Raw genomic sequence first — 16,959 nt, forward strand, 5'->3', positions numbered from 1 at the left:
TGAAGATGAGATTCTTATGGACAGGAGCCACATTTTGTTTACACCTCCAGCACAAGGGATAGGTAGTGCCTGACTCAGAGACCTCCAAAGTTTGTTAAATAAGTGAACAAATAAAATCCAGAGAAAGAAGATACCAACTTTGCACAGACCAACATAGAAACCTAACATATCCCTTTTTTGGACCTTCTGTGTACTGAGGGGCAAATCTGGCTTCAGCTTTGGTGAACAATTTGGGAGAACTTGTGGTAATACAAAAGCTCCTCCCACACCGCACCCTATCAAATTTCACAATTAAAAATTACACACTTGCCACTATCGTCTCTTCTTACCAGCTTGATTCTGTCTTCACACCGCAGAAGGTTGATCATTACTTGAAGATGTTGGGGCAAGTCACCTGTTGGCCCAACGAAGAAAGTTTGAAAAGGCAGAAGCCTAGGAGAAGCTCATTTTAAGGGTCTGGAGGAAGACACAGAAGTTAAGATTCCTCTGTCTATACCACAAAACCTCCAAGTCTCAATTTCTCTCACCCCACTCCTGAACGTTGCAGGATGAGAATGGGTAAGATAGAGCTAACTGCCATGTTTTTAAAGGTTGCTTTATTTTCTGAAATACTCAAAATACAGGTTTTCTTTAATGCAAAATATGGAAACTACAGACAGAGCCTTGAGGAGAAATTGCTAAATTCAAGCAAACATTACTTTGCAGGGTGGGGAAGCAGAAACTACAGAAAAGGCTAGAGTAGGGGATGTGCTAAGAGTTGGTCTGAAAGAAAAAGATCTTTAAGCTCTTCTACATTTTTTTGTAATGGAGCTATTACTTCTATAAGCAGAAGGGGAAATGTTTAAGTGACTTTACAGAGAGCAGATATGTGTTAGATGCCCAGAGAAGTAATTTGAGTCAACAGGAATCTGTCATTTTCTTTTTTAAAAATTATGTACTCATTTTTATGCGTTAGTTATTTAAGAGAGGCAATGACAGATTTCAAACTTTTCTTAGCAGCCCCAGGGTCCAGAATGTGCCTCTGGGATGGAGTCTCCCTGGCCACACAGGGCCATCAGCCCCAAGGCGCAGGGGCCCCTCATGGAGGCTCATACTGGGCAAGTAGCAAGGGTGACTCTGATGGCACTTTTCTCCTAGCTTATACATTATAAAAAAAAATGTCTTCATGGGTTTCTTTCAGAAGAAAAGATTCATCTGTAAAAATGCTGATCTAGAAGAACAGTGTGAGTAACTCAGAAAATATATATTAACTTTGATTAATCAAAAAGAAATAGAAATTACCTTAAAAAAATTACTTTGTAGATCACAATTAGAACCTCAGAGGAATCAAGACATTGGATTTGTTCCTTTTGCAAAAGCATTTTTTACATTTTGAGGCAGGTTGACAGGATGTCCAAACTGGAACTCCTGCCTCCAGGAGGAATCAGGTCGCAAGGAGTTTGCGCCTCCAGTCTGTTCTCTCCGTGATAGGATTCCTCAGAGTAAAACACTACCCTGGTGCCACTTTCCAGAGGGAATGGTTCCCATTAAAGGGCACAGAGCTCCCATTCCCCTTCCTCTACCTGACAACACCCTCACCTTCACTGTCACCAACACCGCAATGGCCACAACCACCACAGCTGGCTCCTGGCTTGCCAGGGCCCCAGCATTGTTCGTTCCGAGTCACAGAAGCACACAGATGGAAGCAGAATCCAGCCCCTCTGTCTGATGAGTGCCTAAGTGAAAGGGACATCTTCCTAGCATACTCCTTTCAGTGGAACTGCTTGTGGAAATGAGGGATTGCTGAGGGCCACCACTGCCTCGACATGCCGAAGTGTTCACTGAGCACTTGCAAAACAGTCAGAGAACTAAGACCAAAGCATAGGCCCTAGAAAGAGTCTCAGGTTGATGCAACCGGCGGAAATGACCTGAATTACTTTGATGTGGAATTAGCCTTCAAGTGTGCTCAGCTCTGCGTGGTGATTACTGACGGGCCTGTGGTAATTCTAGAAAAAGAGGAACTGAGGTAAAGTCTGGTCTGTGCCTGCCCCAGGGCCGTTTGCTGAGAGTCACCGGACAGTCAGTAGTCCCCCTGCCTTCCCGAGTGCACCAGCTATTCCAGACTTCGGGGCAGAAGAAACAACAAGGGGCTCCCTTTTGACTCTCATGTGCATTCTAGGGATGCACGAGCCAGCTTAACTGAGGGTTTTTACAAGACGGTTTTGCACTTATATCCCTGAACACGCATGCAGTACGAAAACATTACTTGAATTAGGAAACATTTTATACTTAGGGAACAAGATTTTATACTTGAGCATTCGCTTTGCTGTATGTATTACGGTTAAGACATGAACAATGGTTAAATTCCTAATAGGGCAGAGCCACCAGCAAATTCAAGAAGGTAGGTTCTGTTCATGGTTTTACTGTGCTAGAAGTCACTGTAGTGATGAATATATAGCTACCATACCCTAAGCACATGAGGAGGTATGTTACTGCATATATTCTAAATTCCTTATTGTCTGAGGACCTATATTTTGTGCCCATTGTGAAGATTAGGAAATTGAGGCTCAGAAGGTGACCATGACTACCCAGTAAGGTGCAGAACTGGGATCAGAGGCCTCCTTGTGCAGGACAATTCTTTTCTTAGCTTGAAACAGACTTAAATCTTGATTATAAATATCAGTATGTGAAAATACTGATGGTGTCTTAGTGTTTGCAATAAATTGTAAGATAGGAAATTCTAACCTAGGTGCTCTGATCCAAAACTTTCTTTCACCTGTTGTTCTGAGCGTCCAAGGCCTCTCTACCTCACGTTCAGATGTGTGCTGCCCATCCATGAAGTGCCTGGGAAGCTATCCACCCACTACAAAGACTCACTTATACACAAATGTTTTCTGAATAAATTGCCTTTGGTTTCAGAGTCAAGTGACCTAAGAAAACGATAGGCATTATTCCATCATAGGCATTTATTTGCTTGTTTTTGGACCTAATACTCAGTTTGATCCTCACTTTATTAGTTCTGTCTACTTCCAAAAACTTAACCCACTGTTAGATGATAAAAACTTCCCACCACAGATGAAAGGCTCATAAAGAAATTCCCCAAATGAGAGTTTTCCAAATGCTCAGAGAAATGACAGTGTCCCCTGAGACAGTACACACCAACCTAAAGTTGGTATTTTCAAGGGGACAACATCCAGCTATAATGCATTCTGGTACATTTGTTCAAGAGTCATATTGTAACTTAAAATCTGCAGTTCACTGATGAGTAGGAAATCTTCACATCCAAACACAACACTGCTGAGTACCTGACTTCTTACGTAGACACGTGTGGTCAAAACGGTTGCTAGCTCTTGATGCCCCCTGGAAAACACATGTGGCCTGCTTCAGAAAAGAGCTTCTGCCTGTCACTAGTCATTATGTGTCTGTGTTCCACTATTTCTCTGCCCTTGAAAACCAGCAAACTGCTCACCATCAGTAAAGGAAGGTTCCTCTGCTGTACAGAAAATCTGTTCCAATGAAGAACTTCAGTTTACCTGCATGCTTGTGGGGATGCTGAAGACTCCTCTGGCCTTGAGGGCTGTTTCCCTGTTGTAAGAAGAGGGCTGCTCCTTTCACCATGAAAAAGCTCTCACTTAAGCTGGAAAGAATAAAGCCAGAGCCTCTTTAGGCTGGAATTCAAAGAGGGAAATGGGCAAAGACATGCTGCAGAGGACAAGCTTTAGTCTAGATACATGGCATGCAAGATGCAAAGGGGATAAAATAGATTTTGCAACCATTTCACACTGTGACTCTTCCCAAACCTTTGCTACATGCTTGCTGCTGGACAGTCTATGTGAAATTACGCTTTTGCTAAAAAAACCCAAGGTTCTTTGTGGACTCTTCCAGGACCAATAGCCCCTTCCTGCAGGATACTGTAGAAGGATCTCGCTGTAATACAGCATCTAAATATAGAGACCAACCCTCTGATTAGGAGAGGGTGATTCATTTTGTGAATCTTTCAGACTCTTGATGTTGATCTGTGTTTCTAGCTCCCTGACTTTTAACAACTTCACTGCCCCTTGGTGACTTCCCTTAATGGACTACCAGGAGGAGGAAATTACACCTTCACTCTTCACTTATATCTTAAGAGAAGTGGGTGACTACTGATCTATGATTTAACTTTATCCGGGCTGCTGTGTCCACTACTACTGGAGAAAATCTCAGGTGACCTAATGAATCTCTCAAGAGAATGAATCTCTGGTCTCTGTTACTTTAGGTAGCAATAATTTTCAGGTTCAACCCATAACTTTAAAAAATTACAACTAAAAAATTTTCACTTTCATAATTTGGCTATCAAAAAAATCTTTAGCTTATATAGAAATTAAGACTGTATAAATTGAGACTGCATTAACTATTAATTACCAATTACTAAAAAATAGCATCAACTCTGAAAATTACCCATAAAATACACCAAAATTATTAACAGTGTTTTTGAGGGGTTGGACCCCACACAACTATCTTTTTTCTATTTTTTGTATCTCCCTAATTTTCTCTGTTGAGCAAATGTTAACTTTTTTAAGTGATTATTTTTTGTTTGATTTTTAAAGTAATACAAAACATGTACTATACATTATAATGGAAGAAACATTTTACTTTTATTAATTTTGTGAAAGAAGATCATAGTTCAAATTATAGGTAATGTAAAAATCATTAATTCTCTCTTCTGAGCAACCAGGTAACTTATAAGTGATTTGAAGGGAAATCACTAAGAAAAAACACGTTTTTTCATTTTATAGAAAGCAAATCAGTTTCTGAAAAAAATACAAGGGCTTTTCTGTAATATAAAAAAAGCAAGATCGCCTTTGCCCCAGACATCTAATGTGGGTGGTTAAATGTTCTAATTCCGAATAGAAAACTCAGCTGAGTCTAAGGTAAAACTCTAGGTGCTAAGAAAATTCACCACATGAACTAGCATTTATATCAGCAGTTCCTGAAATCAGAAAATCAGTTATTTTCTATAATATTAAGTCCACAATAAAACAGATCAGTTTTTTTGGTTGAATTCTCATGCTAAAAATAGTGACTACTCAAATATCAAATAATAAGGCTGAGTTCTGCCTCTCTCATTTGGGCCTTTGAATTACTGAAACCGGTTTTATGTATTTCATAATATCAATACTTTACATCTATACAGCACTTCTTCATTCATTACTGCAAATGTGCTACCAAGCCATCCTTTTCATTCTGATAATCGTACGTTTTTGCTGCAAATTTCAAGGATCGAGCACCCAGGATTATAAATAACGAAAGAAACCAGCAGCCTCCTTTACAGTCTCACTCTCACCAGGGGACACAAAAAGCTCTTGGGCACCCATATGGCCAGTTTAAAATCCAGACTGACTTATTTTAGCAGGCTGCAGAATCACCCAACACTTTGCCACCCATAAAACCTGCCACCCTCCTTCCTTCAAGTTTTACCACCAAGTTCATTGTCTGAGATATTCTGTTGTGGACACAGATCACTTACAACTCAGTCCCATCAAAATTTGAAAGAGCTGCCCACTCCAAAATCCCTGCAACTTAAACAGCAAGCCGTTCATGGAAGCAGCTGGGGAAAACCTTTGCAAGGCAACATCAACCTCTTTTGTTTATGAGTTTTAAAAAAAGAGAAAAAAAAAAATCCATACTGACCAGAAACCTGAGCACTCTGGAAACAGCCAGCCATTAACAGTGAGTGACCTTTGCCTTGGAAATCACGGGCAAAAATTCCCCTTGGTTTCCCTTACATTCCTTTGGGAAAAAAGGGAACAATGCAAAAGAATAGGCTGGTTTTATACTGTGATCACTTACAAGGCAGTGGTTCCCGTGTTCCTGAGCCTGATAAAGAATCGGGCCTCCCATCTACACATGAGGTCAGGGGGCTATAGGGATGGGGCCCTGGAACACTCGCCTCTGTCCTTGGCACCACAACCAGGCATGTGCATTTAATACTGTAAAGAGCGAGATGTAAAGCTGTGGGGAAGCCCACAGAGCACACTGTCCCAAGCCTGGGGGACCACCCTGCATCTGGGGAGACAGTAAGCAGGCGCAGCACAAGACTAACTGCACCAGACAGATTTCCAGGGCCAAGGCCACACAGTGCGGGCAGTCACAGGACTTCTGAAAACAACATGCAGGTATTCTTCTGACCCTGTCTCCCGTCTTCTGTTCTGAGCTCCCTCCAGGCCCACGGCCTCATATGGCCTCTGGGTGGCTGATGCGAACACAACCCCCCTCTGTCAGGGCTCCCGTGGGGTTCTCCTGCCAGGCTTTCCATACTGAGAGTCACAGTGCCCCGATTCATCAGTCTCAGGATGCCCTGTCGGGGATGTCCCTTAAGAAATCCATGTTGGCAATGGCACACTCACTTTACTACGTTCTGGGGGCAGGAAGCACAAACACACCCATCCCTGCTACAGCAAAACCAGCCTCTCCCAAAAGATGCTGGAGTCTTAAAACGTACAACTAGAGTTCCAGAAGCTCAGACCCTGACAAGCAAAAACTGTTTTCCTCCTTCCCTTTAAGAAAAATCTTGATAGGGGATTAAAAACAAGTTGAGCCCCTGCCCTCCCTGCCCCCATCCCCAGCTTTTATCTCTACAGACATGGTTTCAGGTGCTGGTTACTGCCATTGTAGAAGACGACACAAGATTATAGAGTTTTTACAAGGCACTGAAGACAGAGGGAAACTTCAATCACTGCACCTCCCAAACCCCAGCCCTTAGAGCACAAACAGCCAGTGCCATCCAGAAACTGACACATGGTAGGAAAACAGAAAGAAGGGGCGGTGATACATACTAATGTGGGCTGCAAACCTCTGAAGAGCAGAAGTAGTGAGTTGGCTGATAAGAGATGCAGAAGTCAGTAAAATAAAAAAGGTGGGTGACTGTCGAATTCACATCTTTAATTGTTCCCAACTCCTGCCTTCCATGCCCTCCGGAGATGAAAGGGGAGGCAGAAGCTGGAGTCCTCCAGCGAGAAGTCCTCATCCTCAGATGGTGTTCCCACCCCGAGAGCAACTGGCTCTTATGGAACTCTTGTCTTCCCCTGATATTTGGGTTTAAAAAGGCCCTTGTCCCTGCATATCCTGATGAAAGAGGGCCATTCAGAGAGAGCAAAACAGCTGAAGTTCCTCTAATCACTTTACTCCTACTGCTTTTTTGTGGGCCTTAGGAACAAGCAACAGGGTGTGTATTAGAAATCAGGAGGGAAAAACAGCTGGCCGCCAAGTCACAAATCCCAAGCAATGAGGACTCTATTCTTGTTAAAATCGACATATTGAAAGGTTTCTATTTCTTTCAAATCACCATCCATTCACTCAACAGAGACTGCAGTGGGCAGCTGCCACAGTTATTCCGCAATTTTCAAAGCACTTTCACATTCTGAAAATTCTTCAGTCATGCTAATTGGTCCGTAAGGAGGCAGATCTGGGTGGTGGGGGGCTGTTGTGGGGGGCGGCATTCCAGGTAGAGGAACTGCATATGCACACACACAGCTGAAATGTGCAAGAGGGGCCCAGGGCAGGGCAGGATGCAGAGGTAAAGTGGGCCCAGGTTCGGGAGGGCCTGACACAGACCCCAAAACCCACGTGGCATGAGCCGGCCAGGAGCTGTCTGTGTGTTTGGCGCTTCTTAAGGCCAGTGAGCTAAATGAAGGATTTGAATAACCATAATGCAGGGCAGAATGGGGTAAGTGCGCTAAGAGACGGACCCTGCCAGTGTCTACAAGAGGGATGAGCAAGCACCCAGCTGGGGGATTCTAGAACACTTCACAAAGGAGACAGCGCTGAGCAGCCTGTGGGGAAGCTCCCCCCAGCTCCCCAATGACAAATTCATCCCCACAAAAGGATTCCGTGAGACACATACCATGATGACTCTCAGTTTGCAGATGAGGAAACTACAGCTTGCCCAGGAACATACATCTTTACCAGATGGGACTAGATGCACATCTCTCTCTCCCATGCCCACCTTCTTAACCCCTGGGACGCCTGGTTCACTCTTCAGAGTGAAAATGAGAGCCACTGCCCTGCCAGCTAACTGCAGTGCGGCTGCTCTGGCTCCGCTAAAGCTCAACGTCACCAAGAAGTTGGAATCCAGACGTGTCTTCAGCCGTTCTTCCCAGCGTGTGAGATCATCGTGCAGGGAACAGAGAGAAGGAATGATTCAGGGAAACAGGAAGAGCACACTCAGCGCCAGGTCCTTCCGCCACTCCTGTTATGGGACTGCCACAATCACAATTATGGGACAGGCCACCTCACTTGGTCCTTCAGGACTAGACCCCTCCCGAGGAGGAGCTCTGTGGGCAGCACCGCGACTGCGACCAAGAAGCTTTCACAGCAGGTTTCCACCAGCCGTCCTGTCACTTACTGAGCTCCTGCCATGTGGCTGGGCCTGTACCAGGTGCTCAGCTATGCCCTGGCACCCAGTTCCCACAGCTCTGTGGGCAGGCATTACTTTCTTTGTATGACAAAGGAAGCCAGGCCAGCTCCTGCAGTAGAGTCTCCAGGGAGAGCCAGGGCAGCCTCATTGCTAACGGACTCCCTTACGGACTCTGGTGCACACTGAGGTTTAAGGCAATAAAATGCAATGGTCTGGGAATCCCTATTTATGGGTTCTAATTTATGGTTTATCAAATGCATGTTCTGATATTCACTTAAAGAGGTCTGTTCATTCACTCAAGTAACTAAATGTTAGTGAACTAAGGAATACAGGCCAAGCCAAGCCTGCCCAATTGTTGATAAGGGCAAAGATAGATAACCATCCTCTTTAAGTGGTGGGTACATGCTTGGGTGGTCTGGGTGTTTGCCATGCCACCTGGAAACTTAATGCCTTGAAAAACAGAAATGTAGACACTACACTACAGAATATTATGCTGTGCCCCAATTTCTAGCTGTTTATACATCTGAAGAACCTATGAAACTTTTAAAACATATTCACACCCAGGCCTAACTTTGGCCTATTCTATTTCAGAATGTCTACTTTAAGTTCAAGTATCTACTTTTTAAAAAGTTCCAGAAATGCTACTGATGCATTATCAGGGTTAAGAACCCCTGAACTTAGTAATAGAAGACACAGACAAAACTGCCTTCCCCCATGGGCTCCACAAAAACACCTTACACATAGTAGGTGCACAGTAAATAAATGTTTTCTGTGGGTAAAAAAATAACAACAATAAAAAAGCATCATCTCCTTAGAAGGAGAGTAACACGATTCGGTACAGTGAAGGGAGGAGGTTACGCTAGGTCAAAAAACAAAACAACACCCTCCTTAGGAGCAGCAAAACAGGTTAGCAAATAACTGCATGTGCCCATTTTGTACCAAATAGTTTCAGAGTGACAAGTGTTCCTGCTCTTGAAAGACAGCCCTGCACAAGGGTTTGAAGGACAAGCATTAGGATGCTAGGCCACCCCCCCGAGCAGCTCTGCTGTTGAGAAAGCATTCTGGAGAGTGTCAGCTCATTGATCTTCGTGGAACCCAAGGCAGACTGAGCAGGCATTACTATCCCCATCTTATAGATGAGGACACAGTATACATTATAAATGGTATGATTTTAGCATTTCTAACGCTAAAGCTCACACAAAATTGGAGAATATGAGCCTCAAGCAGAGGTCCTAACAAGAGTTCCAAATTGACTGGACTGGTTGAAACGACCTGAGCTACTTTTCAATGGATGATAGTTACCTCCCGATTGCACCTGGCCCTGCACGGAGATTACTGAGTGGACTGTGGTTCTCCTAGTGGACTTGATACCTTCTAGAAAAAAAAAGGAACGAAGGTAAAGTTGTCACTACAGAAAAGGTGGATGCCAATGAGCACTTCCAAGACAAGGTTCCATTAATTCCATTTAGATTAACAAATATTTACTGTGCCTAGTCAGTGCTAAGCCCTGGAAATTCAGACATGAAACAAACACAGTTCCTACCCTACAAGAACATTACCTTCCAACAGGTCAGACGGACGCCGGTCAGAAAGTGCAATGGCACACAAGTTTCACAGTGGAAGAATGTATCAGGATACATGCAGACACACAGGAGGGATGCCCATCCCAGCCTAGGGGTCCAGGGAGATCTCCCTGGAAAAAAACACCAAGCTGGGCCTCGAAGGATCAGTCAGCAAAAAAGAGAGGGGAGCAAGACAGTATGATTATGTTACATGTACTATACAGTGAACACAGAAAGATTTGGTCTCTGTTATGAAAGGCCCCATTGTGAATTCATAAATATCTACTCTGGTTTATATATCTGTTCCTTATAAATTTGGTTAGCATAAGTTGGTTTCTCAGGACTTGATCATTTCAGAGTGTACTAATGAATTCAAGTTTCAGAATGTGCAAAGCTAAGAACCAAACCTTGGGCTTTATGGTTGGTCCATCAAGCTGTCAACGTAAGTTCTCAGCTCCTAAATGTCTAGGACACTCATATGTCATAGGCACTCAGGGATTGTTGTTTAAAATGATACCTTCTATCTGAATGGTGCTTTGTAGCTTACAGAGAGCTTTCTCCTACGTTCTTTCACTTAATTCTTACAATTTCATTCTTCTGATAAAAGAATCAAGACAGAGAAGACAACTGACTGGTCTGTGGTCACATGGCTCGTCTGTGGCAGAACTGGATTGAGAGGCTCCAAGTTCTGTGCCCTTCCCACAGAATCTCTAGATCAGTGGGCAGGATGGTCTGACTACAGCAACATAGCAGCAGGTAAAGCCGGATGGATACAGATCGACCTCAGAACCACTACTGGTCATGGTTTGGATGGATTCAGAACCTCATTCCGAGGCTAAGAGGAGTTTATGAAGATATAAAGAAGACTGAAGACACTATCTGGAGAGAGATGGGCCAAAGACTGCAGGTGAAGGTGGAGTTTCTTTCCATGGCTCTCCCACAGAGTCTTCCCTCATTTGGAACTCACGTTCATAAGTCACAAAGATCCTGAGTTGTACCAAGGCCCTGTTCTTTTTTATTTTGTGCTTCCCAGTGGAAGTTGGCAGGGCCTCGCCCCAAACACCATTCTTCAGAGCACAAGAGAACAGGTAACTCACCTGACCCATCTATCAGCTTGGGCTCCCAAATTCTTCCCCTCAACACATAATGCTGAGAATACAGAGATTCTGGCTCTGCAGGGAATGGGGTCACAGGCAAGAAACCCTGGCAGGGCTCATTACAAATGTCTCTGCTGCTGGGGCATGTATTGTTTGGCTAGAAGGCGTAGGCTTCTCTCAGAGAGAAAGAATGTCCAGAAGTATTTCAGACAGTAAGAGACATTCTCTGAGACCAGCTACACAGCTATCCTTCATACCAACGGGTAGGAGCAAGCCGCTGAATATACCAGCAGGTTTGCAAAAGTAGGACTTCCCCCACTCAACACACACATAAGTAAGGCAGCAAATGATGTGCCTTGAGTTGGCTCAACAAACCTTAGGATAGTTCCCCGATAGCACCCCAAGAGCCCTCAGGCCTGTGTGCAGAAGCCAGAGCTAGTGCTACCTTCCTCTGTACACCTGGTATACCAGGATTGTGCCCCTGAGTGAGGGCAGAAGGTAGAAAGGCTGCATTGTGTGGAAAATGCAATGGCAGCAAAGACAGCTTAGCCAGCCAGAAATAACAGACACATGAAGGAAACGTTTTCAAAACAGCTAAGAAATTCCAAGAACAGATTGTCTCAACTGGTCCCAGGTGCTTAGGCCTTCCTTCAGTGTGCAGCCCCATTCCATATTCACTGGTCACCAAGTCCTAACCTTTGCAGGGGCCACTTCCTTCCCAGCCCCTCAGTCCCCACCCCAGTCTGGCCCTTCTCATCCCCAGGAGCCATGTAACATCCACTGGGTCCCAGGCATCATTTGTGTGCCTGGCTCTACGCTAGGTACTCAGAATGTCCCTGCAGGGCAGTTTTGTCCAAGAGAACAGACATGTTCTCCACCCGCACTGTGCAATACAGTGCCACTAACCACAGGTGCCTGCTGAATACTTACACATGGTGAGCATTACTGATGGACTGAATCTGTCATTCTATTTAATTTCAATTCAATTCAATTTTCCTGAGCCATGTGGGGCTAGCCACTATGGTATGAGCAGCAGGGCTCCAGCGGCTTGCAGCCTAATGAGCATCAGGGCAGAGACCTCTGGCCTCTAACCACTCCGAGTAGCTCCTAACCACTGCTCTTGTTACATCATTTCCCAGTTCCAGAACTTTCAATGATGTGACATTATCTCCAGAATCCAAACTTCTTTTGTTAGCGTTCTATGGCAGCCACAATTAGCCATTAGATGTGGTTAACTTAAATGTCATTCATCTCATACTCTCTGACCTCAGGCGCTTATAATACCATTCGAAAAAGTGATTTATATAAAAACCTTTCTTGCAGTGCCTCTGACACTCTTTCTCTCACACTGCACGCATTCTCTGCTCTTTCCCTCTCTACGTATTGTCCTCATAAACTCTCCCACTCTGGCTCTCTATTCACAGTCTTCTCTCTCTTGATCCTGTCTGCCTCCCCACGTTGTGTCCACCTTCCAATGTTCACACCTTCTCCAGGAAGCCTTCTCTCACTGCCCTAGCTACAAACCATGGCTCTTCCCCTTCAGCATCTTGGAGTACCTTTTCTCATTTTACAGTGAGGACATCGAGGCTTAGAGGTCAAGTCATTCATCCAAGGTTATATCCTCAGAAAGTGACAGGAACCCAAGGCCCCCAATTCCCAAACGGTGTACCTGGACCTATGTACCTAGTCACTGGTAGTGAAATTATCATAGTACCAGTATATTTAGACTTTGCAAATGGAACTTAAGGGCCAGGACACATATAACTTTCTAAATCTCCTTCCCCAACTGACATACAGTAGATTTTAAGTAAATACTCATATACAAATGGACCAAGTTGTCCTCCCCCTTGTTCTCAAAGCATTTCATGACTAAGTCGCCTTGGTAATCTCTGAGCAGCTGGAATGCTGGGTGCTCAGCATACACGGGACGAACCAGACAAGACTTGCTGTATAAATGTTGTAGGGGACGTACAGTCAGCTGGCAGCCAGCTGGGTCCTCCAGGCGACCAGGTGCTTCAGACAACACAACTAAGTTCTCCATATCACCCTGGGTATTTTGAGAGCTAAGGCTATGACTTCTCCTCCCTGGGTCCCTCTCAGTGCCAGAAGACAGTGCACACTCAGAAAATGTAACATTAACACAAGTATCTTCGTTGAGTGTCATGCTAAGCACATTATACACATCAACTAACCTAATCTTTGGCATCCATCTGTGAGTATTTTATACATAGAGAAACTGAGGCTCAGAGAGGTTAAGTTGCTTGCCCAAGTTCACATGGCCAACAACTGGAAAAGCCAAGAAAGGAAACCAGACTCTTGACTCTCAAGCATTGTACTTCTGCTGAATTGACACCTCAGGAAAACACAGCATCAAAAATTTCACTTCTCTTCCTGAACAATTCAGCCCTAAAACCATTTGGTGGGCAGAGCAAAGCAGGCATCTCAGATTGGGAGGGGGTGTGATGAGCTGGCGAGGAAGGTAGGGAAGCGGTGGCTACAGGGATGGGAGGTTGGTTACAGGCACTGAGACCAACCCAACAAGTATTTTAGGGACAATTGGGAGCTGGATTTCTCACTATCAGAGAAGGGAGTTAGAAATACAGAGGGAAAACTAGAAAGAACCCCAAGGTGCTGGATCAGAATTGAGGGCACACATTTAAATACATAAAGCTGGAAGCAAATATGCATGCATATGCACCTACAGACACATATTCCCTAGCTCTGCCCACTGAGAGGGCCTGAGGATGGCAACAATAATAGTGCACCTACCTCAGCTGCTAATTCCATTCCCCACTGAATGGAGAAATGATTGGTTCCCGAGATGGGGTATGGAAAGCACAAGATGAAGCCTGGAACATCTGGTGCCAGCAACATGGAAGTGCTTAAAAGATGATGTGCACATGTCAAGGGACACAGAAGCCAGCTTGAACGAGATCCCCCTGGCCAAATCGGGGACAATGTGAACTTTCAAGTCAAGAATACAACTAACAGATTATAAACCGCTGAGTAAAATAGACAAACATGAGCCCATACAGATGTAAATAAACAGAAAACTTGATGGGGGACAGGATATTAACATAATTTTAAAGTATCCCCCCAAGAAATACTTCTTCATGAAAAAGGGGAAAAGAGTAACTATACAGTAAAGAAGCCACGCAAGCCCAGCTCGGTGATACCACCAGTAATCGGACAAACCCAAATCACGTACCATCTGATGGGATCAGTGAGAAGGGCAGAGCACCGCTCCTGTGCTATTCCTGCCAAGGACATGTGACCTGAATCTAATCTCAAGGGAACATCAGACAAACCCAAACTAGGGGACATTCTACAAAAATGATGGGCCTGTCACCTTCAGAAGTGTCCCGATCACGAGAGTTAGAAACTGAGGAATGTCCCAGATTGAAGAGGCAGGACAACTACATGTAGCGGGTGATCCTGAACTGGACCCTTCCACTGAAAAGGACATTGTCAGGACAAGGGGTGCATCTTAAATGGGGCCTGAAGATTAGATGGCAGCCGTGTATCAGGGTCAAGGTCTGCTCTGTACAAGGTCCTTGCCTGTAGTCAAAGGGTGATGGGCATCAGGCTGGCAACTTAAGACAGTTCAGAAAATAAATAATTTGTACAATATTTGCAGCTTTTCTCTAAGTTTTAAATTGTTACAAAATCTAAAAAATTATTTTAAAAATTTCCACTTAATTGGATTTTGGTAAAACAGTACTTGCAGTTTTTCTTCACTGGCCAGTGATGAAAACTTTAGACCATTTTCTTGGTCTGTGCCACTGGCTTATTTCACGGCTTTCCTCTTCTAACCTCTGGATGCTTTTTTACTACCACCCCCACCACCACCCCACCCCCAGTGAGCTCTCTCCCTGCCTCAGGACGCCTTCCCCTCTGTGTTTTACAGAACGGGAGCAGCCTTGCTTCATGTGGAAGGCAGTGGGGCATGACAGGAAGCCCCATTCTCCCGGTTCCTTGGGCTGTGTGTGTCCGGATTCGCGCACACACAGCCCGGGCCCATGTAAAACCTAATTTTAGTATTTCTCTGCTAGGAGACCACACTTTTGGAACAGTGGGAGGCTAACCTGCCCGTGAGCCTCCCATTGTGAAGGGCACATAAGTCAGGATGCTGCAGGCCTGCAGGATGTGACTCAGCATCCTGTTTTCAATGTTTGGGGCGGCCAGCAGCTCTGGCACCGAGCACTGCTGCTGACTTCACTCTCATGACCACAGATACCCAGGTTAATTGGTAGGATGGGCCCGCAGCATGAGCTCTCCCTGTGGGGCTCAGGGCCAAACCTAAGACAGCCTGCTTGTCCACCCATCACACTGGGTCTTCTTATGAACACCCACAGGTGACTTTCAGGAATTCTTCACAGGAACTGACCTGGTGGTATTTTTAAGGACACCATGAGTCAAGCAAGAGATCTTGTTTCTCTCTTTGCTTTGCCTCCTAGGAAGCTCAGAGTCAGATTTACAGCTAAACTCTGGGAACCATACAAATATTGTGCCATAATTTCCATATACAAACTTTCCTCTAACTTCATCTTATTTCCCTTACTTTCTCCACATCCTACTTTTCTCACTAATTTTAGGTTATATTGCTTGCTATAAATTTAATAAGCTGTTTCAAATCCCTTTTGGACAGAGCTATGGTAGACATAGCGCACACACATAACCTCTGGAGGGTAAGGACTCTTTCTGACTTAACATGAAATTCTCAGCAGTGAGTATAGAATCCAATATATATGTAGGCACTAAATACATGTTGGCTAAATTGATAAATAAAGCAAATAACTAAATAAAAACTCCCTCTGTTACCAGCCTGTTTCCCAAGAGATACCTCTCTCTCCCACCCCACATGTGGGGTCTGCAGAGGGGTGGCCAGGCCTGGGGAACAGGCTCCTTGGGGATCTCTCTTGCTACGTGGTTGAACAGGCTCAACCCCAGGCCAAAGAGCCATTTCCATGTGTACCTGCTACAGGCCCAGCACAGAACAAGCATGTCTGGACATCTTGGAAGTGACAAGGGATTTCTAGAGGCAGCAGCTGGCCTGGCTCTTTCCAAACTACACAAATGGTCCCCTCGCCTTGTGGGAATTCTGACCGGACCCAGATTTGGGGAAACACACCTTAGGAACTCTTGGCAAGCTTGTGCCAACCTTGACCAGGAATTCCTCTGCCAGCACCCAGTGGCCCCCAGCAGGGAGAGCACCAGACATTTCCTAACACAGGATCTGGGATTCTGATGGCTTCTTTGAAACAGTTTTTAGGCCAAGCATTGATTATTCTTCTGCCTAGATTCAGCTTGGTTGGCCTTTTGGTATTTCTGTCCATCCACAGAGGGGAAGAAGGTTGGGAAGTGCTGCTGGAAGGATTCTCAGTACCATCAGTGAAAAGAATAGCTACCATGTGTCAGGCAGTACCGGGCAAGCCCAGAATGGATTCTCCCTAAGCCCCACAAGCCACTAAGAGTGAGGACTTCTCCTCAGTTCCAGAGAGGGCAGGTGGCTGGCCCAAGGTCACAGTTGCCCAAGTCATTGGGTGGGGGGCCTGGGTCCTGATCCAGGCACAGGCCTGCCTGCACGACCTCTGTGATTCTCCCCGCCACCCCACAAGGCAGGCGGGCGCAGTCTCATCAGCACACACCTCTACCACGGGAACCCCGCCCGTCCTGGCCACACCCCGGGAGTGGGAGCCCCACAGGCCAGACTCACAGTCTTGTCCCGCCCCCAGCTCAATCACTGCTTATGTCGATTAAGCCCATTTTGATTAATTCTGTTTTCTTACTGTAGCCTTCCTTCAAGCAGAATGACTCATTTGGATATTCTCTGAGTCTTTGGAATTTTCTAATAAGCTGTCCAAACCCAGAGATCTGACCTCACCACATGCACCAAAGAAGGGTTCTAAAGGCAGGGGCCCTTTCT

The 16,959-nt window shown here is 45.1% G+C and overlaps 1 protein-coding gene across 5 annotated transcripts in view; it reads right to left on the reverse strand.

Annotated features, from left to right (window-relative positions):
• The window catches only part of SSH1 (slingshot protein phosphatase 1), a 53,928-nt gene that overhangs the window by 26,313 nt on the left and 10,656 nt on the right, over positions 1-16,959 (reverse strand). For 4 of the 5 annotated variants that reach the window (XR_005057558.2, XM_073223688.1, XM_073223685.1 and 1 more), the window contains exons 3-4: positions 3,513-3,616; positions 330-394 (exon numbers count right to left, since the gene is read on the reverse strand). Coding sequence is in view for 4 of the 5 variants with exons in the window: in XM_073223688.1 (XP_073079789.1) it covers positions 330-394; positions 3,513-3,616 (169 nt within the window). In the remaining variant the exon portion in view is untranslated. The remainder of the gene's footprint in view (positions 1-329; positions 395-3,512; positions 3,617-16,959) is intronic. The other variant, XM_037004302.2, reaches the window with a different exon arrangement.

Source organism: Manis javanica, chromosome 15 (genome assembly GCF_040802235.1).
Source record: "Manis javanica isolate MJ-LG chromosome 15, MJ_LKY, whole genome shotgun sequence".
Lineage (NCBI taxonomy): Eukaryota > Metazoa > Chordata > Mammalia > Pholidota > Manidae > Manis > Manis javanica.